This window comes from Otolemur garnettii, unplaced genomic scaffold (assembly GCF_000181295.1).
Source record: "Otolemur garnettii isolate 467f Iridium unplaced genomic scaffold, OtoGar3 scaffold00050, whole genome shotgun sequence".
In the NCBI taxonomy this organism is placed as follows: Eukaryota; Metazoa; Chordata; class Mammalia; order Primates; family Galagidae; genus Otolemur; species Otolemur garnettii.
The window spans coordinates 11,627,410-11,649,820 of record NW_003852445.1 but is presented as its reverse complement, the minus strand read 5'-3'; the positions used below and the strand labels follow the sequence as shown (position 1 = coordinate 11,649,820).

General features: G+C 51.2%; 1 protein-coding gene across 4 annotated transcripts; it reads left to right on the top strand.

The window, feature by feature from the left end:
- The first annotated feature begins 2,100 nt into the window (after positions 1–2,100).
- SHF (Src homology 2 domain containing F) lies at positions 2,101–22,411 on the top strand. Of its 4 annotated transcripts, none has more exons than XM_012806326.2 (7): positions 2,101–2,598; positions 12,296–12,437; positions 14,623–14,829; positions 16,290–16,430; positions 18,011–18,182; positions 18,324–18,443; positions 21,750–22,411. In XM_012806326.2, the coding sequence occupies exons 1-7, from the start codon at positions 2,101–2,103 to the stop codon at positions 21,934–21,936; spliced, it is 1,467 nt and encodes a 488-aa protein (XP_012661780.1). In that variant the 3' UTR covers positions 21,937–22,411. The 4 variants fall into 4 exon arrangements, with proteins under 4 accessions (XP_012661780.1, XP_023370090.1, XP_012661781.1 ...); XM_023514322.1 differs by lacking the exon at positions 21,750–22,411 and adding an exon at positions 19,757–19,974; XM_012806327.2 differs by lacking the exon at positions 16,290–16,430.

Here is a 22,411-nt window from a genome sequence, read left to right as displayed (position 1 = left end):
GAGTATACAGGTTTGCACTACACCTTCTTTGAACTTTCTATAGGTTTAAACTTTCTCCCAAAAAAGTTGGAAGAAAATAAAAGCCTACATAACAAACATGGGGAAATTACCATCAAAAACATAAGAATGTAAAATTATGTGTAGACTACAATTATAGCTATAGAAACTAAGAAATAAGAGACTTTTGCTTCATCTATCCAAATCCTACCTAGCTGATTTCATTCATCTGAGCTGTTACCAGCTTAACACCATGTCTTCAATGTGGCCTCATGTGACACCTTCCACTGTAACCATTTACAAATTTCAAAACTTGTTCATAGTCATCTTCTCCCTTATCCTCACACAATGATCACTTCCTTTCCAGAAGTAAGGAAAACAGGGATCAATGGCATTCAGTACCTTCCCCAAATACCTTGACTAGAACCCAGAAGTTGGGTTCCTTACCAGTGATGGTCCCATACCCTTACACCTGGCGATTGTGGAGACCTTCCCTTAAGGATGAACTGGACTGTTCTGGTGTTTATCATCTCTACATCCAGCTTATGTTGTTAGTGTTTTAAACTACACGTTTAAATCATGTGCACATGTTATTTTCTCTATTATACTTCATAAAACCAGCAGGCACAATATCAAATTTTCAGTATTTCCTACAGTGTGCTGAAGGGCCAGCAGCATCCTTATCACCTGAGAGCCTGTCTAGGTCTAATCTCTAGGGAATCTGTCCTCAAAAAAGTGAGGTCCCAGCCTAGATAGTCAGGGACACCACCCCAGCTAGACCTACAGAATTAGAACCAGCAGTTAAACTAGATCCTCTGGAGATCTTTTTCCACATTAATGTTTGGGAAGCGCTGTCGTATAACACTCACAAAAATTTATACCAAGCAGAAACTCAACAAATGTTTTGAGACCTGAGGCCCTGGGAATCCTGGGAGATGCACAGTTTTGCCATGACATTCTCCTCTATTCCCTCAGCTTTGAACTCCCTTTTCTTTGGGGCCTCATTCTGCCTGCTCTTTGCTCCCTCAAAAGGCAAATTTGAACCTGGGAGAGGGGAGTTGCTAAAAAATTGGGGGTGAGGGGTGAGGTGAGGCTGCTACCTTCTTACCAGAGCCAAAAGCAAACGTTGGTGTTGGCTTCAGGGCGACAACATTTCTGGTGAGGATTGGCTTTGTTTCTAAGACAAAAATGCCTAGCACTTGAGCATCTGAGCCTGAGGAGGATTAGGAGTTCGTGATAGACAACACTGGAACTGTTTCTAGACTTGATTTATTGACTTGTCTGTTTCCATTCTGTCACTAATCTGATTGACAATGAAACCGGCTACGTGGCTTGAAGGGATTTCTGCGTGTGCGCGTGCTGCCGTCAGGGACTGGTGGGCCTGCTCTTGGCAGGTGCGCCCGTGGTGGGGGGGTGTTTGCAGGAGGGCTGTTTATGTGTGAGGACAGCGCGTGTGCAAATGCCACGGGGGAAGTGGATGTCTTTAGGGAGGTTTTTTTGTATGTGATGTGAGATGTTTGCATGGATGAGAAGTAATATAGGTTCGGCTATGTGCGGTGCGTGCAGTTGGAAGGGAGGAGGTAGGTGGGGCTCCCAAGGTAACATCGGGATGGGGGAGTGGGTTGTTACAGACACATCTTCTTATGGAACGGCTCCTCTTGCCCTCACTAGCTTTTCTCCTAGAATATTATTTCCCGGTTTGGAGGCCTTGGAAGAGAGGAGAGGAAAAGTGGAAGGCGCCCCAGACCTAGGAGTCTGGGGGCTACCCTCTCCGCGCCTTGCACGAGTTGGGAAATAGGGAACAGGAACAGACGGGGATTGATGTGTGCTTCCGCCACACGTGGAGAATTCACACTCAGTGCAGGGGTCGCATTCCCTGACCCGGGGTCTCCACTTCACTTCGCGCGCGTCCACACCGGCTGGAAGCCTTGGAAGGGGGTTGTCGCGGAGGCAGACTCTGTTCAGGAGCGGAGCCCCGCCCCTCCCTTGTTACTGACGAGCCCCGCCCCCCTCTCCGCCCGGCGGAGCTCCGCCCCCGCCCCGTTCCCCGCCCCCGCCCCCCACCCGGCCACTGAGCTCCCTTTGCTCAGTCTGGCGGGCCCCATGTTACTGAGCGGAGCTCCTCCGGCGGGCTCCCGCCCCGGGCCGCGGGCGCAAGGGAGTGCCGGGGGTGGCTCGGGGGGGTCCCGCCGGGGCACCGGGGGTGCGGGAGCCGGCCCAGGAGGAGGCAGTAGCGGCGGGGTGGCCAAGTGGCTCCGGGAGCACCTGGGCTTCCGCGGGGGGAGCGGCGGCGGAGGGGGCAGCAAACCGGCGCCCCCGGAGCCGGACTACCGCGCCCCCGCTCCCTCCCCTGCGGCGCCCCCCGCGCCGCCCCCGGACATCCTGGCTGCCTACCGGCTGCAGCGGGAACGCGACTTCGAAGACCCCTACTCTGGGGGCTCGTCCGGTTCCTCAGCCCTCGCCACCCCCGCTGTCCCCGGCCCCACGCCGCCCCCGCGCCACGGTTCGCCCCCGCACCGCCTTATTAGGGTCGAGACCCCAGGACCCCCAGCGCCCCCTGCCGAGGAGCGGATCACCGGACCCCCAGCCAGTAGCGACAGGGTGAGTGCTGCGCCGGGCGGGGGTGGCCGGAGGGGAGGCGGTTAGTGGTCTGGAGGTTGCGTGAGGGACAAAGGTGGCCGGCCCGCGTCTGGCCCCTCTGTGCCACGGCCACTAGCTGGCACGAGCCCCTGACCCCGGGTCTGCGAGTCTTCACCCACCTTTGTTCAGATTCTTGACCGACTAATCTGGGACAGGAGCCCCAAACTCTGCCCCTATCGCCTGGTATGGCCTCAGGACTGATGACCCTCCCTTTCCCGAATTCTCTCCACTTTACAGCGCCCCCGAGCCAGATCCAGGAGCCTTGTTCTGTTGGGAATTGAGGTGCTCCCTCTCCAGATCCCCCTCTGGTTTACAGCCTTTCTGCCCCTCAGGGAGCAACAGCTTACTGCCCTTTGATCTCTGACCCTTCCCCCAGGGCAAAGCTAGCACAAAGCTCTCCCCTCCTGCTGCTCCGCTCCTTCTCTTCTTTCCTCTCCCTCCTCCTCTTTCCTCCTCCTCCTCCTTCTTGTCCTCTTCCTCCTCATCTGGGAGCCCAAGCAACCTTGCAGGTGATGAAGCCCCAGAAAGGAGGTGAAGGCTGGGGTGTCTCCCTGTGAACACAGCTAGAGCTGGCTGTTGCCCTACCCAGGGGTGCTGGAGCTGGACAGGCTTCAGTTCTTAAGAGGCCAGGATAGGCAGCAGGCAGCTTTTGCTGAGGATGCTGACCACTAGGGTCCAGGTCCACTCCTCACTTATTCTCTGGTTCCCCCTGCTATGAGGACAGGTGATGCTCAGGACCTGTTGCCCAAATGGGGCTAAGCAATAGCCTGTGCACCTCTCCCTCTTGGCCTCCTCCTCCCTGGATTCATTCTGAGGGAGGCTAAAGCTTCTCTGGGGTCTGCAGGCACTGGAATACGGAGGTGAGCAGGGCATTCACAGTCCACAAGATTCTCTCTGGCAGAGTAACAGCTGAAAGCCATCCCCAGGCTCCTATAGCCCTGAATTCTGTGATGATGATTCTGTGGTCCATTCTGACTCTGTTGTCCTTCTTTACTCATCCCTGGGAGCTCAGCTCTAGGGCTTACTCCCCTATCCTCAACAGAGGAGACCATTTTTATTTGATTGGAGAGCAAAGTTGCTGTCAAATCTGTGGTCTACAAGATCAGGGCTTTTAGCTAAGAGAGCATGCCATTTTGCCTGATTTCCTGGATGAGAGAGATGTGTCAGGGTCAGAGCAAAAGCCTCAGGAATGTGAATTATTTTTCCCTAGTTCTTGCCATGGGGCATGGCTGCATATCCTGGGCCAGGATCCTTGGTCTGCAGAGGAAGGTTCAAGGGCACTTCTCCTAGATTGTGCTCTTCTGCTTCCTAATTGTCCCCGCTATTGTGTGATGTGATGGAGGTGGTGGCAGTGAGGCGGAGGAGAGTGCTGGGCCTGGTTCTCATCACTGTCCAGCTAGTCTCCTCCTCTCTGACCACTGCCTGTCTGGCGCCGGCAATACAAGCTTGAGCTGTCCTTGGCCCTTCTCTGTGCATTGGCTTGAAATGACCTAGAAGGCTGCCCATCAAGTCGTGGGCTGCTCCAGGACAAGGACAACATCCTCCTCTTGTCTGTGTCTCTCAAGCGCCTGACACAATGCTTGGCATAGGAGGGGTTCCAATATGTCCTGAGTGGTGCCTGTCCACACCAGGATGGCCTGAGGGTCAGGGACTTGTGTAGGCAGAGCTCCTCTTACACATTTCCCCAGAGACCTCCCCCTCCCCTCCCCAGGGAAAGTGCTCCACCCGCAGAGCCATGCAGAGATTCACAGCTTCTTCTTGTTGAGGGTATCCATGCCTCAGCTTGGGTCAGCTCTGTGATCTGTGTGCTGTTCAGACTCAGAGGCCAAGAGATGTCTGACTCCTTTGTCAGATTCAGAGCAATCTGAAATACAGTAGGCTTTCCCAGGAGTCACACAATCTGTGATTTCTTTAACGGGTGTTATGAGAAAGACCCAGGATGCCATCTGAGCTGGCTCAGGGGCAGGGACACTGTCTCTGTGGGCCCTGACTTGGGGCTTCCTATAGTTTAGAGAGAGCAGCCCCCTATCTCAGAGTTTGGGGTCAGAGTCTTCCCCTAGGAAGAGCCCAGACAAGGTGCCTGAGCCCTTTGCTCTAAACCTAAAGTGTCTAAGCACCTCTCAGGCCTACTGAGCGACACATGCCTGTAGAGCTCAGAAAGATGCTGTCCCTGCCCTGTAGCCCTGCTGAGCTAGTGCTTCTGCACTGTGTGGCTGCTTTCTCCCTGCTCTCTGCTTCTGCTCCTGCTCCTCTCAGCTGTGCCCTTGACTGGCTGCTTTGAGGTCTCCTGAGGTGAGATGGAGACTGGATGTGCCTTGGGCTGGGCTAGCTTCTCTCCTCTTGGAGCCCAGTGGCTGGTGCCAGGGAAGGGAGGTTCAGAACTCTCTGAGAAGGGCTCTATTATGAGATTTGATGAAATATGTGGAGTTACTTCTGTGATAAGCCAGAGGGATTGAAGAGAAACCCCCTGAGTGTGGGCAGGAGAGAACAGGGACCTGGGCAGGCCCCCGAGAGGCCCTGTGGGCTTAGGACCATTAGCCCTCTACCCATGCAGGGTTCTGGCTACCAGCCACTCTCAGACCCACTGCTGTAGTTGGCAGGGGTGCAAGGGTGGCCATCTGGGCAGGCCTGGCAGGGCAGGTGTGAGAGCAGCAGGAGTTGTACCCTGCAACGGGCAGGCAGAGGCCTTGCCATCTGGCTGCAGGAAAAGCTCCTTCATAGTGTGCTTGACCCTGTCCAGCCTCCAGGCCACACTCTGGCAGAGGAGCTATAGAGCTGGACCCTCCCTTGCTTTGCTCCCTTTTCTCAGACCTTCAACAGAAAAAATCATGGTCTAATTTGGGAAAGGAATGGATATAGGAACAGGAGGGCCTGATTGCACGAAGCTCTGAGCTGCCTATGACCATCTGCACAAAATGTCTTTTGCCTCCATCATGCTAAGATATGTGTGTGGGGGGTGACATGGACAATAAAATAGGGAGTCACCCTGTATTGAAACCAGGCTCCTCTTCTTAGCTCAAGGAGGTATTCCTGGAGTTCATGAACCTCTAGAAATTATGTGCAGAGATTTCCCATTTTTTTTGGGGAAAATATAGCTCTCAGACTCACAAACCCCCCAATATTGAGAACTTTTAAAAGTAGATGTACCAGGCAGCACCTGTGGCTCAGTGGGTAGGGTGCTGGCCCCATATACTGAGGGTGGCGGGTTCAAACCCAGCCCCAGCCAAACTGCAACAATAAAAAAAAAATAGCTGGGTGTTGTGGAGGGCGCCTATAGTCCCAGCTACTCAGGAGGCTGAGGCAAGAGAATTGCCTAAACCCAGGAGTTGGAGGTTGCTGTGAGCTGTGTGATGCCACAGCACTTTACCAAGGGTGATAAAGTGAAACTCTGTCTCTACAAAGTAAAAATAAAAAAATAAAAGTAGATGTACCTCTGCTGGGCATGGTGACACACACCTGTAGTTCCAGCTACTGGCAGGCTGAGTTAGTAGAATCACCTGAGCCCAGGAGTTCAAGACTACAGAGTGCTATGATCATGCCACTGCATTCCAGCCTGTGCAGTAGAGCAAGACCTCATCTCTTAAAAAACAATCATAAAAACCCAAAAAACTAGATGTACCTCACAGATGGTATCTACAGGGACTTGCATCATTTAGGCCCAAAGTTGGAAAGGAGTGAACAGATAGGGTGTTCAAGATTGAATAAGACATTCCTGTCTTGAGGTTAGGTGGGTACTGTGTAGAGGCTGCCTATGTAGGACCATCCCCTAGCCATGTTCCCTGAATGTATGTGTGTCATTAGGTATGTGGCCTAGGCTTTGAAAGGGTCACCGCACCCTGGAAGACTGGTCCTTGCCTTTTTTTAGTTTGTCTGCTTGTCTGCTTTAATGTTCCTCCTTGTGATTTCCACAGACGCTGATCTGCTCATCTTGCATGTGTTCTCTGCTGGAGACAGAGGGGAAGGGAAAGTCCTGGAGAAGCAGGTGTCCAGCTGAAGGGGCCTCTGTGGGCTAGTTAGACCTCTTAACTCTCTGGCCCAGGCTGGCCATCTCTGCCATTACTAGTGCTTTGAGGGTAGCTGAAGCCTATGGCTCCGATTGTGTGGCAGGCCCGTCCCCTCTACTCAGTGCAGCATACTGCAGCACTCACTCTGTCTGAAAGACATCTGTGCTTGGCCAGTGAGTGACTCAATGACACCTCAGCCCTGGCTCTCTGCCTATGGGCAGCCAGGAACAGCTGGGACCCTGAGCAACATGGAGGGAGGAGCTGGCTGGGCTGGGCAAGCCCTGGCTGGGGCCCCGGGCTGAGGAGGAGTCTACTGCCCACTCCAGTTGCCCTCACCACGAATGGGTGTGATTAGTATGTGAGAGCAAAGGTGGGGTCCAAACACCATGTGTAGACCCACAGTGTGGAGCTCTAGCCTGGAGTCTTCACAGCCCCCACAAGGCACTTTGCTCTTTTGAAACCTATTTTGTATCTGTCCCTGTGCACTCCTGGAGGACCCAGAATAGTTTTTTTCAACTTTAATAATATAGTAGCTGACATTTACTGAGCACTTACCTGTGCCTGGCATCATTTTGAAGCAGCTGACATGTATTATATCAGTTGATCCTTACAACAACCCTACGAAGAAGATTCTGTTACCACCCCCAGGGTATACATGGGGAAACTGAGGCACAGGTCTTTTGGGTCACACTTGTACAGTTCCTCAGCTGGGAAGTAGTGGAGCTGAAGTTCATAGCCAGTCACCTGACTCCAGACTTGCTGCTGTTCTGCATCATGCCTGGGACCTCAGCACCTTGCTACCTGACAGAGAGGAGGTGTTCCATAAGTATTTGCTAGTGAACAAGAGAAGGAATAAGAGGTATGTTCTGTGCTGAGTTCACCATTTCCTGAATGCTGAGAACCACCACTTACTGCCCAATGCACCACACCCAGAGGTCTTTTGAGCATTGGTAGGATCAGTTACATGTGTGAGATGTTTGACTGTTTTATAAACATGACATTGCTCTTGTAATTAGAAAAGGAAAATAAATGCATTTCTTAGAAAGGAGTTTCCCAAGCAGATAAAATCAGAGAAGGGCATTCCAATAACTGGGAACAGTACATACAAAAAGCTTATTCTTGGGGAAGGTGGTAAGGAGTGTACCATTTCCCACAGTGTAACAGGTTACTAGGTCTGTCAGTGACAAACGGATTCCATGGTTAAATACTTTGGGGAATTACTGAATTAAACAAAATTAGATTTCTTTGCCACAGGACTTTCTGATTTGAAGTATATTTTAAATATTAACAAGTAGAAGAGAGAAGATGCTGCATTTTCCATATTTTTGGAAATCTGATATGGCACTAAGAGTCAGGACACCTGGGTCCCAGGCTTGTCTCTGCTGCTGACTGGCTGCATACCCTGAACAAGCACCTAAACTTTGGGACCTCAATACCTGAATATAAAATATTATCTTTAGTGCTAACATTTATTGAGTACTAACTCCATGCCAGCCTCTGGGCTAAAACTTATACAAATTCATTTTCCTCCTTCCACCCCTATGAAATAGGTACTATTATCATCCTCATTCTACAGATAAAAAGACAGAGGTTTTCAGACATTAAATGTAAACTAAAGAAGCAGAGGAAAGGGAACATAGTAGGTATGGGGACCTGCTGACCCAGCATCCTGTAACGGGTACCCCTCTCTCCTCCTGGACTTGTATCCCTTGGAGCTCATGGCTGGGTTACAGAACGTGTTACATGTCCCAGCTGCAGAGTGGGAGATGAACCAGATGGTGGGCCTGCTAGCCACCTCAGGAGAGGCTTGGGCAGGAAGGAGATTCAAAGTGTGACAGCTGGCACTTCCCCATTGGAACAGACACAATCACAGGGTCTTGGAGGCACCCTGCTGGATGGCAGGAGGAAGAGGGACAAGGGACCCTCTGGGTAACAGTTACTTTACCTACTAGTTTGGAAATATTTCAGCATTTCAACAGGATTCTGGCTATATGCCTAAACATCAATCAGCCTTGGTTTTAGGTACTTTCTCCCAAGGCCTTTTGTGGACAACCCCTCCCTTCTGCCCTTGTGCCAGAGGCTTTGATCCCTATTCACATGTAGCGTCTCCTGCAGCCACTACTGGTCATAGTTACTGCTGGTCAGAATGAATGGAGATCTGAAAGTTAATGTCACTGCAAATAGTCTGGGGAGGAGGCCTTTGGAATAGCCAGTAAATGTCCTAAAATACCTGCTAGGCCCTGTGATGGGTGCAGGATACAGCAGTGAGCACATCAGAGTGGGCAAAGGGACCATATGCAAAATAACAAATTGTGGCAGCCTACAACAACTTCCCCTACTGAGCAGATTATCTTCACAGGACCTAGAAGCCACTGGGAAAGCAGGCCTGGGCTCTGCTTGAGATCTGCTGTGCCCAGGGTGGACACCCATCCTGCTCGTCTTCCCAGCTGTTGTCTCTGCTGCTGCTTCCGACTCCCAGGCCTGTGGGTGGCTCATCTGGCCACCCCAGCCCAGGGCGCTGGGCCGGGGCTTCCTGGAGCAGGGTGTGGAGCCAGGAATTAAACAGAGGAGCCATTGAGCTGCCCGCAGAGTTGCCACCTGGGCGCCCACAGGCATTGCAGGCTGGGGCTGGGGAAGCCCACGCCAGCCTGGGAGGGGTAGAGGCTCTGGGCCTGTGCCCAGGGCTCCAGTGGAAAGGGAACTGTGTATAGTTCTGATGAGGCTTGGTGGGCGGGGGGGAATTCTGAAGGGGTTCTGTGGAGTGGAGGAGAGTGGGAGGGGCCCTGGGGACACCTCCACTCACTAAGCAGCTTCTGAGGACACAGCTTCACCAGAAAAGACTCAGTTCCCCCATGTGACCCCACCCTACTCAGATTTGGGCTTCCTCTCTCTTCTCAGTGAACAGGTAAAAGTCCTTTTTGTCCATTCTTCCTGTTTTATATGAATGGATTTAGCAAATGTTTTCCTGAGAGTTTTCAGGAATTTATCAGTAAACATGGTTCCTGCCCTCAGGAAGCTCATAGTCTGCAGGAAGACACAGAATAAAACTTTATGATAAAATGTAATAGTAGTCCAGCACAGAGGTACCTAATAGGCCTGGGGTGAGTATGGAAAAACTTTCTGAAGAAATATAGTAAGCAGTAAGAGATGATCAAGTCCAGGAGGAAGACTTTGAGGTAAAAGAGAGCATAGAGTGGCAGCGCCTGTGGCTCAAAGGAGTAGGGTGCCGGCCCCCCATATGCCAGAGGTGGGGAGTTCAAACCCAGCCCCAGCCAAAAACTGCAAAAAAAAAAAAAAAAAAGCATAGAGCTCTCAAGTAACAGAATGATCTAAGGTAAGTAGAGAGAAACCAAAGAGGAAAGTGGAATCTTTTAGATCTCTTTAACTTCAGACTTTTTCTTAAAGCAGTAGAGAGTCATTGAAAAGGTTTAAGGATAATGTGTCAGGTGATTCCAACACTGTCAAGTAGCTGCCACATATGAGTGTGAGTCTGGGTGCTGACTGTCAGGATCAGCAGGGATGGGCTGATTCCAGAGTCCCCTTGGTCAAGGGGTGGCACCGTGAGTGCCAGTTGGCCTGCGAGGAAGCAGCTTGAGTAGCGTAGGGGTGAGTGTATTTCTTTTCTCTGTTTCCTGGAAAAAGGAGGACTAGAGGTAAAGGGCTCCCCGGCATGACAGGTGATGACATAGTAGAGAGAGACATTTTTCTCGTGCTGACTGTGTCAGGTGCTTACTGGAACAGTAGAGACAAAAATGACACCAAGCTCCAGGCAGTGGATGCTCTAGTGGCGGCAATGGGATGATCTGAGGTGGTCATCCCACCAGCAGGCAGAGGTGCAAGGGAGCTGAAGGAGCTGAGGGTTGACTGGGACAAGGGGGTCTTGGTGAAGACCTGAGAGTGAGATGGTAGGAGGCACTGGGACATACCTCAAAGGCCCCCAGGGAGGCTGGCAGGGTCAAAGGAACATGCAGAAGGGGTCTCTGAGGTGGGGAGATTCCTTTCTCCATCTCTGCCTTCCTAGTGGTCCTCATTCCCAGATCCTCTAACCCAGGGCAGAGTGGTCCCACCACAGCCTTCTAGCCCAGCTGACTCCCACAGCCCAGCTCACAACCAAAGTGTTGACTAAGATTTAAAGGAAGGCAAGCAAGGCGAGCGTGGCCTCTCCCCATACCACAGGCCCCAAAGCCCTCTCCTGTCGTCATCACCTGTCAATCCTGGGTGGGCTGGGCTCTATGTCTGCCTCAGCTGGCCCCCTAGGAGAAGCTATACCAGCTTAGAGAATGGCTCTATTGTCTTCTGTGCCCTGCCCTGAGCACCTTGAGTGCCTCTGCAGGGTGTGTGGTTTGCAGTTTGCTCTTCACAGGGTGGGAACAGGGACAGAGGAGTGGCCATGAGCAACTCTGTGGGAGGAAGGGGCAGTGTGTGGGGAGTAGAGGGCCAATGCAAGGCCTTTCCTGTCCCTGTGCCCCAGCTGCCAGCAAATTTCAGCAGAGCCTCAGGCTTCCCCAAAGCATGACTCTAGCATATTCTCTCTCTCAGGACAGCAAGGATGACCCTTAAGGCAGGTTGGCAGCCTTTTGGATAAAGGGCAAGGGTTCCAATCCTGATTCCTCCACTTAGGCAGCAAGTGCTCTTGGGCATATTGACTCCTTACTGCACCAAGCTCCAATTCCTTAAAATGGGGATAATAATACCCACATGACAGGAATGTTGTGAGGATAAATCAACTGAACTGTGAAAAACTCAGCCTTTGTTGCCTTTGTTTTTTTTGAGACAGTCTCACTCTGTCCCCTTGGGTAGAGTGCCATGGCATCTAGTTCACAGCAAACTCTAACTGTTGGGCTCAAGAGATCCTCTTGCCTCAGTCTCCCAAGTAGCTGGAATTATAGGCACCTACCGCAATGCCAGACAATTTTTCTATTTTTAATAGAGACAGAGTCTCACTCTTGCTCAGGCTGAGCTCAAACTCCTGAACTCAGGCGATCTACCTTCCTCAGCCTCCCAGAGTGGCAGGATTACAGCTGTGAGCCACTGAGCCCAGCCGGCCTTTCCTTCCTTGATGATCAGCAGCTGTTTATTTGTTTAGTGTCTGGAGGTGCCCTTGTAGGCATGTAGACCATACTACCTTCTAAGGTGCTTTACTATTCCTTGCTTATTCTTTGAACTCTTCCAACACTTTTGAAGGTTTTTTTTTTTTTGGCTGGGGCTGGATTTGAACCCGCCACCTCCGGCACATGATGCTGGCGCCCTACTCCTTTGAGCCACAGGCACCCCCCTACTTTTTCCAACACTTTTGTAATAAAGTTTTTGAATTAATTCTCTCTTTTGAATCACTTGGTGTTCTCTTAATCGTGCTTAGACCTTGACCAAAACAAGACCTCATGCCCTCATTCTGGACAATTCACCTCGGAGATGACCCACAGGTACAGAATTAGCAGAAAAGGAAGATATACCACTGGGTTGGTGGCCCAGTAGGAGAACTCTACTAGGAAGAGCCAGGGCTTATCCCCATCCAAGCTCAAAGCCTATCCTTGGGTACCTGGGCTCCGTGTCTAAGGCAGCCTACCCAGGACTCCTGCTTCCATGGACAGAGCATCTGGGGAAGAGCAAACTGCCTCTCAGTTGTCTAAAGCCCACTTTATTCACTCCCACAGTTGGCAATCCTAGAAGACTATGCTGACCCATTTGATGTTCAGGAGACTGGTGAAGGCTCAGCAGGAGCTTCAGGAGTGCCAGAGAAGGTCTCTGAAAATGATGGCTACATGGAGCCCTATGAGGCTCAAAAGATGATGGCTGGTGAGTGAGGGGCATGGGATAGTAGATAGTATGGGTGGGCTGGGGCTCAAGGATCCCCAAAAGAGAATCACTTGCTTTGGGGAAGGTGATAAATTTGAAATGATGGAATGTCAAAGTGAAACGTCCGTATGACAAATGGAAAAACGTGACTAAAAATATAGATGCAATGCATGCTGTGAAGCTGGTTAAGTAGTTTAAGGAATTAGGTAGAGAGAGATGAATAGACATGGCCTTGGGGGAACACAGGCCAAGAGAAGGTCCAGGGAATAAGACCAAGTCATGATCAAAGAGGACAAGGTAGGTGAGTCTAAGCAAGGGCCCCAAGACAGGATGAGAGAAAGTTTGTTCAGGGGCAGATAATGTTAGTGCTGGGTGTACATGGGAGCTAAGATGAGAGAGACCAAGAGGAACAGTAAAGTGCTTCTAAGGCTGGAATGAGGTGTTTGGACTTGCTCCAAAAGGGAGAATGGAGCCATTATGAATTCTTGAGCCAGAAAGGAATAGAACAAGTATGGCATTTTAAGAGAATTACTAAGGTTTTTGTGTGCAGAATAGACCGGAAGAAGTGGGGATCAGAAAGTTGAGTTAGCAGGCTGTTGTGAAAATTATTGGGGCTTTGGGTAGCACCTGTGGCTCAGTGAGTAGGGTGCTGATCCCATATACCAAGGGTGGCGGGTTCAAACCCAGCCCTGGCCAAACTGCAACAAAAAATAGCTGGGCAGTGTGGCAGGCACCTGTGGTCCCAGCTCTCAGGAGGCTGAGGCAAGAGAATTGCCTAAGCCCAAGAGCTGGAGGTTGCTGTGAGCTGTGATGCCACGGCACTCTACCGAGGGCAACAAAATGAGACTTTGTCTCTACAAAAAAAAAAGAAAATTATTGGGGCTTTAGTAGCCAGTAATTGGCTTCTCTTTCTTCCTCTCCTGAGCCTAGAAATAGTTGAGAAATAAGACTAAGGTAACAGACTGATTGAGATTAAAATGTCAGCTTTATTACTGATAAAGTTGCCTGGAGAACATTACTTAGCTATGTCATCACAGTGGTCTTCTTAATACTTGGTCACAGAATTAAACTTTCCCACTCCAGCTTGGGCAGTGCAGGACAGCTGTAGGACACTGTACAGGGTCAGGCTACTCACTGCATGGAGGAGAGTCAGAATGTTCTCTCTCTACAAGAAGGCAGATCTAAGAAGGAAAGCAAGCATTCTCTAGCCAATCAGATAAGCTGCTCTTCCTCCTTGGGAGAGGTGGCAAGGGAGGCAAACAGTGGTAGGGTATTATCCCAGAAGTATTATTCATGGAGCCCATGGAAACATGAGCCTATGAAATGGAGGTTCATGTTAGCAATAATCTAGATATGGGGAGATGTAGAGAAAGTCATCACATCTTGGCAATAAACAGATGGGATCTGGAGACCGAAGGAGGGCCAGGTTCAAGAACAGTGTAGTAGACAGAAATGGAGAAAGTGAGAGGCTGATCCTCAGGAGGTCCATGAATGCTCTGGAATTGTATGTGAATGTTTAAGGGCACATTCTCCCAGGGAGCACCTCTATAGCTTTTATCAGATTTTCATTGGGGCCAGAGATCCCCAAAAGAGAATCACTAGCTTTGGAGAAGGTGTGGTGAGTTTGAAACAACAGGATGTTAAAGTGATGGTAATGGAAACACTTGACCAGCAATACAGATATAATGGGCACTATGAGGGTGGGCAAGTAGTTCAAAGAGTTAGGGTAGGGAGAGATGAATGAGACCTGGCCTTGGAGAACAGAGGCCAAGAGAGGATCCAAGAAAACAGACCAAATTAGGAGGTCAGAGAGGACAATCTATGAAAATGACTATCAAAAGGTCACATTTCAGAAAAGGGTGGTCAGTGGTGTCTTAGTAGCAAAGAAGGACTTTATGATTGTGAAAAGATATCACTGTAGACACAGGGAAATAAATGGAGTTTGGCAACAAAGAGGAGATAGATGCCTCCATTTCCTAAACATGTAAACTTGGGCTACCCAGCCCTTGCTGGACTTTGTGAAATCCTTTTCCTGTCTTTCACACCCCTGTCTATTGGGTTCTGTGTTTTTGGAGACCTAGAAGTTTTTGGAGGGTGAGTGACCCAGGCAGGACATCTTGCTGGAGGAGAAAGCCAGATGACCAGGGCTGAGCTCATACCTCTCCCCTCCCCATTGCTCTGTCAGAGATCCGGGGCTCCAAGGAAACAGCAGCCCAGCCCTTGCCTCTGTATGACACACCCTATGAGCCAGAGGAAGACGGGGCCACCCCAGAGGGTGAGGGAGCCCCCTGGCCCCGGGAATCCCGCCTGCCAGAAGATGATGAGAGGCCCCCTGAGGAGTACGACCAGCCCTGGGAGTGGAAGAAGGAGAGGATTTCCAAAGCCTTTGCAGGTGAGTCCTGATGGAGAAGACAGGTCCACTGGGACCACTCAACAGCCTTCCAGGCTCAGGAGAAGGGAAAGAGTGGACCCGAGGAGCCCAGGGAGGCCCAGGAGCAAAAATGTAGTTGAGTTATGTACCACAGAGAGTGGGGAGGTGAGCAGTGTGGACACAGCATTGTGCAGAGTCAGGGAATGGGTGCAGGAGAAGGACGAAGGCGTTTCTCTGCATCGACCACATCTCAGAGGCCAAGAGGCTTGGGCTACTTCCATCTTTTGTGGGGCTGGGTATGTTTAAAAATAAAGAAATTACAAAACAAAATTACAAAACTTGTGGCATAGAGTATGTTAAATACTTGCATTTAACAGAAAGAGGCAATTAACACTTGAAACACTGAAAACAACTATATGTGTAACCTGAATTCTAGGGCTGGGACCCTGCCAAACGTGGGGTGTTTGGCCCAGGGGACTTTCTGAGGTACAGAGAGAGGCTGTAAGAAATCCCCTGATTGCTGAATAAGGTTCAGGTTTCTACTGTTCCAGCCATATTACTGTCCATCCCAAGCCTAAATCCACCAGGGAAAAGTGCATGTTGGTGATCTTAGGTGGGTGGAGCAAGGGCCCCGAGTGAGGAGGCAGCTTTCCCTCCTGAATCATCGATTCAGTAAGAACACAGTGGGCTTAAATGCCACCAGGGGCCCCTCACCCCTCCTTGGATATAAGGGCTCATCCTCCAGCTAGAGCCAGTCTTCCCCACCCTGGCCGCCAGACTGGGAAGCCATGGGTTTCTAATTTGTTTCCTGTAAAGCACAGACCATTGAGGATGGGCCGTTTATCTCCAGAAGTCTCCTTGGAGAATCAATACTGTTTGGATTGCTTAATGGGAAAATCTATGCTCGTCATTAGGAAATCTCGTTAGCAGTCCTGCAGCCACTGGTGGCATCACTCTTCTCAGGATGGGGGGCAGCTAAATTTCAATAAAACATCTGCCCCAACTCTGCACATTCCTGACAACCTTGAGGCTATACTGACTTACTTGTGCTTCCTGCCAGTTCCCAGGCTGTGGGGAAGAGAAGAAAGGGAGGTGAGGCTAGGGGTGCCAGCAGGCTGTGGGAACATGGGTGTGGTGTGGGGAGGCGTGGGAAGCTCCTAGTCCTCCTTTTCCTCTGTTCTTTGGGCCCTGGAGGCTTGTGAGAGGTCAGATGACGGGGACCCATGAGGCTGGCAGAGCAAGACCCTGCATCCTGCTGCTTGCCACCCAAGCCCCCAACCCTTTGACCAACCTGGTATGGTCAATGTTGGTTTTGTCCAGCCCTCTGAGATTCTCACTCCCTCCCCGGCCTCTGCCTCTGCCCCTCCTTTCTAGGCTGTCCTGTGTCCTAGCTCTGAGTTTTGGTGTCTCAACCTTTGCCTCTTTCTGTCTCTGTCTCTGTCACCGTCTGTCTCTCTCCTCTCTTTTGCCATTGGCTCCAGTTGACATTAAGGTCATCAAAGACCTACCTTGGCCTCCGCCCGTGGGACAGCTGGACAGCAGCCCCTCCCTGCCTGATGGGGACAGGGACATCTCCGGTCCAGCCTCGCCCCTCCCTGAGCCCAGCCTGGAGGACAGCAGCGGTGGGTCCTGTGGGGCTTCTGGCCAGGGGGACATGTCCTCTCACCCCAGGCCCTGTGGGCTTGGGTTGGAGGAGTTCAGAGGTGGGACAGGATTTAGAGACCCCTGGAAGAATCTCTTTAATCCTGGAGGAAAAAGAAACAAAAATGCACATTCCCCTTTTCCCCCAAACTGTGGGGAAGGGGTCTTTTAATATGTTTCTCAGCACACCACAAAGATCTACTATTTTTTTTTTTTTTGAGACAGAGTCTCACTTTGTCACTCTCAGTAGAATGTCGTGGCATCATAGCTCACAGCAAACTCTTGGGCTCAAGTGATCCTCCTGTGTCAGCCTCCCGAGTAGCTGGGACTACAGGTGCCCACACCCAGCTTTTTTTATTTTTTTAGAAACAGGGTCTCGCTCTTGCTCAGGCTGGTCTTGAACGAATGAGCTCAGGCAATCTACCCCCCTTGGCCTCCCAGAGTGCTAGGATTACAGGCATGAGCTACTGAGCCCAGCCAAGATCCACTATGTTATTTTATCTTTTGTTTTTCTGTTTTAAAAGTAGGGGAAGGAAAGACCCACTATTTTAAATTCTCTTCTTTGGGAAAACTTTGCCTGACCGAACCTTCAGCAGTGGGAACACTCGTGCAATGGGGGTGGTGCTAGCACACATAGTATCTAGCTTGGAGTAAAGGAGAGAGAGGATCTGATCTTGCAGCTGGTGACTGAAAAACAGCAAAGGCTTACAAGTGCTATGAGAAGAGAAAGAAGAGCCCAAATGGGGAGAACGAAAGCACTTAATTCTTTCTCTACATCTAGTTTTGCCCAGAATGAGCACCCAAGGGTGTGTGTGCACAGGTGTGAGCGTCTGTTTGTACATTTGTGTGTGAGTGTTGTGGGTATTTTGTAAATAACAGGATGATGGAGGGTGTCTATCACCTGTGCATGTGTGCCTGTGGCCATGTGACCCACTGAGATGCAACCCTCCCTTGTGTAGGCTAGGCTGTCAGGCTGCCCTGGCCACCACTGGGCTTCTGGAGGTGGGGGAGGGGAGCCAGTGGGCGGTGACCCTAGGTGCAGGGGGAGGAGCAGGCTGGCCAGTGGCTGGCGGCTTTGGGCAGGATTAGCCTGTCAGGATGGCACCAAGGGGAATCGGATAATTGTTCTTAGATCGATAAGTCATTTCTACAGAATGGCTTGGCAGGGTGATTTGGAGAACAGTAATGAACTCTGAGGAGAAGAAAGAAACAATATTATCAGCACTGAAGCCACCCTGAGGGGGATGGAATAAAGGAAGGCAGTCAGCTGCTCTAGAGGGAGAAGCTTAAGTGGTTTCTCATGTTCTTCCTCTCACCTCTCCTCCCCTAGGGTGGAGACTGGGAGGCCTGTGTGGTGCAGTGGGGCTGAGCCCCACCCCCACCAGGGATTGGACCCAGGGTTATGTCCCTAGAGTCAGTCAGGCCCCTGAGCATGGGCTACCCCCAAGAATATTCCTCTCATCCTTTGGGGGAGTGGAGGAAGTAGGGGCATAGCACCAGCTATTCAGTAGGGCTGTACCTCTAGGGTCCTCGGAGTCCATGATCGGTATGTTCCCCACAGCCCAGTTTGAAGGATCCGAGAAGAGCTGCCTGTCACCTGTCCGGGAGGAGAAGGGGCGGCTACCTCCCAGACACTCTGCAGGGAACCCCAAGTCAGCCAAGCCCCTAAGCCTGGAGCCCAGCAGTCCTCTGGGGGAGTGGACAGATCCAGCACTGCCTCTGGAAAACCAGGTGTGAGTGTCTGTGTCCAGCTGGGGACTCCCTCCCCTCTCCTTCCCTCTTGGCACTGGCTTCCCTGCAAGGGACACCCAGCATGGGTGGGCCCAGACAGTGAGGGACCCAGCAGAGATGCTCCTCCTCTCTCTCATCCTCAGCTGGTATCACGGGGCCATCAGCCGAACAGACGCCGAGAACCTGCTTCGGCTGTGCAAAGAGGCCAGCTACCTGGTGCGCAACAGCGAAACCAGCAAGAATGACTTCTCCCTCTCTCTCAAGTGAGTGCAGAGGCTGTGGGTAGGGGCACAAGTACAGAACATGAGTCCCCTCCAATATTGCCCTCATGCCCCACCTAGCCGGTCTATCCCTACTCCCCAGGCACCAGATCCTGTGATATCTGAGACTCAGCCCTGTTCTTAAGGAGCTGAGTCTACTGGAGGATCTGGTGTCCCTTTAGCCTCTAGTTCTCAGTTTCCTTACTAATAAAATGGGAGAATAGTAACATAGAAAGGATTAAATGAGATAATACACAGGAAGCACTTTAGCATGGTGCTGAGTGCTCAATGAATTACCACAATAATCATTGTGAATGGGAGTCTAAGATATTCTGAATGCACAGGCAAGGGGATAGGAGCTTTGCTGAGGGAGTCTACTGGGTGAGATGTAGGGTGGGTCCTGAGACGGGGCAGGACAGCAGATAGAAGCTATTCCTGTTTATCCAGGGAAGTGTGGAGGGTTGGGGTGGGTGGGTGTCTGAGCTCTAAAAGTATACTGGAAGAGGTGGGGGAGGCAGGACCATCCCTTACCATCAGCTTTCCTTTGTTCAAACAGTTATGCACAGTCTAGCATCAGCTTCCTTGGGCACCCTGGTAAATGGCCAGCCCTCGCCATGGCAACCAGGAGTTCTGCCTGGTAGAGCTTGCACTCTGACCCACATAGCAGCCAGTTGGGGTGGTATGTCCATTTACCCACCCACCTCACTACTGAGGCATCTGTACCACATCCACATCCTACCACATTCTTTTAGGAGCATTCAAATACCCCTCACTTCAAACAAATCAAATTTATGGAACTATAGGACTATCATACCAGATACATTTGGGGGGATAATTATTCAACTTCACTAAAAGATAAGAGAAAAAGTGCCAGACTTTAGTCAGGTAACTTGAGTTCTATTTTTGGGTTTTATAAAACTAGGCAAATCACTTAATCCTCACCGGGCCTCCATTTTTCCCTTTGTAAAGTAAGTTGATAGATATTGTTTAGATTTCTTCCAGCTCTCATACTCTAGGAGTCTGTAAATTATAAAATCAAAGAGCATTTCAGAAAAATGCATTTGTCAAAAAATTAATTTATATAACTTCAAGAACATGTATTGTTTTTAAAAATTATAGTTAAAATTCATGGAGCATACCAAGCAGTATATACAATCTCCAAACCATCCTGCATGACAGATCTCTTTTTATAGACAAAAAATAAATTCAAAGAGGTTTGTGACTTAATCAAGGCCACCAGCTAATAAAGCTCCAAAATCAGGATTTGAACCCAGCTCTGTCTAACTTCACAAACCAAGCTATTTACTCCCTTGCAGGGCTTCACCCCTCATCAAGTGCAGTATAACCAAGACCAGGGTAGATGCTAGAGGTCTGGATCCTGGGACGGAGTACACCCCAGCAGGCCCCTGCCTTAGCCTGAGGAGAAAAAAGGGGAGGCAGGCCTGGATGTCAGTTCCTGCCCTGGCAGATCTAGCCAGCCAGCATCTGTTTGCCAGAGCCTTGTTTGCATATAAATGGTTTCTCTGAAATACAATTATGGTTTCTCTTTTCTCCCTAATGGAAGGGCTTTCACTGGTAATTAAACAACTTCCTCAAAAAGCCTTGCTGGCCTGGCCCTATGGGCCAGCTGGTCCCACCCCAGACCTAGGGTCTGAGGCTCTGGCAAGGTTTTGCTGTATCCTAATGGGCTCTTGAGGGCTCTTGAGATGTCGTCCCAGAAGGTTGGCAAGCAGAGCCATCCTTTTCTCCCAGGAGGTCAGTTACACAGATGGAAGTTGGGCTCTCTGGCCACTTGTTGCCTTTCTTGGCCAGGAAAAAATATAACAAACAGCTTTCAGAAGTGGCCATCCCCAAAGTGGACAGTGCGGGGAGGGTCATCCTCAAACTGGCAAAAGGTGAGAGAAGGACCCATGCTGCTGCCCACAGCCGTGGCCTGGGCCTTGGCATAGGGCAGATTGGGGGAGGGTGCCTACTAGGTCCCTTGCCCTCTGCATTGCCATGGGGGCTTTATGTTTACCTGGGGCCCTTAGCTTCTTACCCCCAAGGCCTATGTGGTCACTGTAAGCCTCAGTTATCTTAGACCTCCAGATGGCCTCACACCCTGACACACCCAGCCATGGGGTCCCCAGGCCTTTTTCCAGCAGGCTGCTGGGCTCCTGACTAAGGCTTCAGAACACCATGCCCTGAGGAGAGGCAGAGGGCTGGTGTTAGGGGCCTGACTTTTCCTTCCATCTCTCTCCTCCCTTTAGCCTTTTCACTCTTGGCTTTCTCACTTGTGGGCCTAGAAATGGGGCCAGGCAAGGGAGGCAGGTGATAAGGTTTGCCAGCCTCACTTCTCAGGGGTGAGCAGCCCCTCCACCACCACCACCAGTTGTGCTTCTCACACCGGCCTCTGAGCCCTGGCATTGTCCCCTGAGTCTGGCCAGCAGCAGGCTCAGGCGTCAGGAACCCACCAAACATTCCTTATCCTTTGCCTGTGTGTAAGTCTCAGAGGGGCCAAGGACACCAAACCAGTGGTAGTTAGGACAGATATTCTTGCTGAGGGCCCTTATCTCCATCCCCTCTCTCCAAGACTCATGGTTTCTGGACATTTAAGAGCTGTCCAGAGCTCTGAGCAGTGGGGTCCTTTTCTTGAGAGCAGGGCCAGGCACTCATGCTGATATCCTGGGTGTGTCAGGGAGTTGCAAGGCAGTGGAGCATGAGCAGATCCTCTCTCAGGAAGGGAATGATGTCATTCTAGGCTAAAGGGCCAGGTAGATGATTAGAGGGATGGGGGATGCTGGCCCCAGGCCCGATAGCAACAGGGTGAAGGGATGTCCTCAGGAGGAGGTAGGTGAGCATTCCCAGATTTTGGGAGCACTACACATTGGCTTGTCTCTTCCCCTAGTCTTTGCAAGGGAGAGAACCAAAACTAGCTTGGTTGTCACATCTGTCATCCCATCCTCCTGCCCAGGGCCACCAGCAGCCCCTCACAAGTGTCATACCCCTTGCCATATAGGCTGGAAGGTAGGGATGCCTGGACCCCAGGGTTAGGGGCTACTGTTCACTCCAGTTTCCACCTGCACATACCCCGTACACTCACTGCACACACATTTGTGGCACACCCAGTGCTCTTACCACAAAGTCAATGCCTAATGCTACCTATTCATACCACCACCACCACCCTGCAGTCTGCACTGACCTCCACCTCCCTATTTTCAGCTGGCTTGGAACCACCACCCTGCTGTAACGGTGGGGAGGGTTACTGGATGAGTGAGTTGGGGAGTGAGGAGAGCCCAAACTCACCAGGGTCTCCTCTCCACTTCCCAGGAGCAGTCAAGGCTTCATGCACATGAAGCTGTCCCGGACCAAGGAACACAAATACGTGCTGGGCCAGAACAGCCCGCCCTTCAGCAGCGTCCCTGAAATCGTGCACCACTATGCCAGCCGCAAGCTGCCCATTAAGGGGGCCGAACATATGTCCCTGCTCTACCCCGTGGCCATCCGGACTCTTTAGATGTGAAGCCAGGGCATTGATAGACCTGAACCCAGCCCTGTGCTGATCACCTGGCTGAGGGCTGGGGCTCTTCACAGGGACTCGATCAATCCATCTCTCGAACCTTTCTTCCCCTTCCCCTGAGATCGAATAGAAGCTGGAGGTTCTTTAATTTATTTTCTCAAGAGGAAGGGCTGCTGGAACCTTAGAGTTACCCGGAGAGAAAGCAGAGCCTCTGGAGGAGGGGCTCCAGAGCCAGGGTGTCCTGGGGACTTTAGGATTGGCAGCTCCAGCTTACCGACCCTAAGGCAGAGGCAACGACCTCATCCTCGCCCTCCACCCCCAAACCACCGGAGGGCTCCGCCCAGAGTCTGGCAGTCCCCTGGGATGGAGACAGCCCTAGTGGATGGGGAAGGGCTTAGCCCGAGGGAACCGCAGCCCCCGGGCCGCCCGGCTCCGGGCCAGAGGCAATAAATAAACCCAGTCCTGCCGGGCA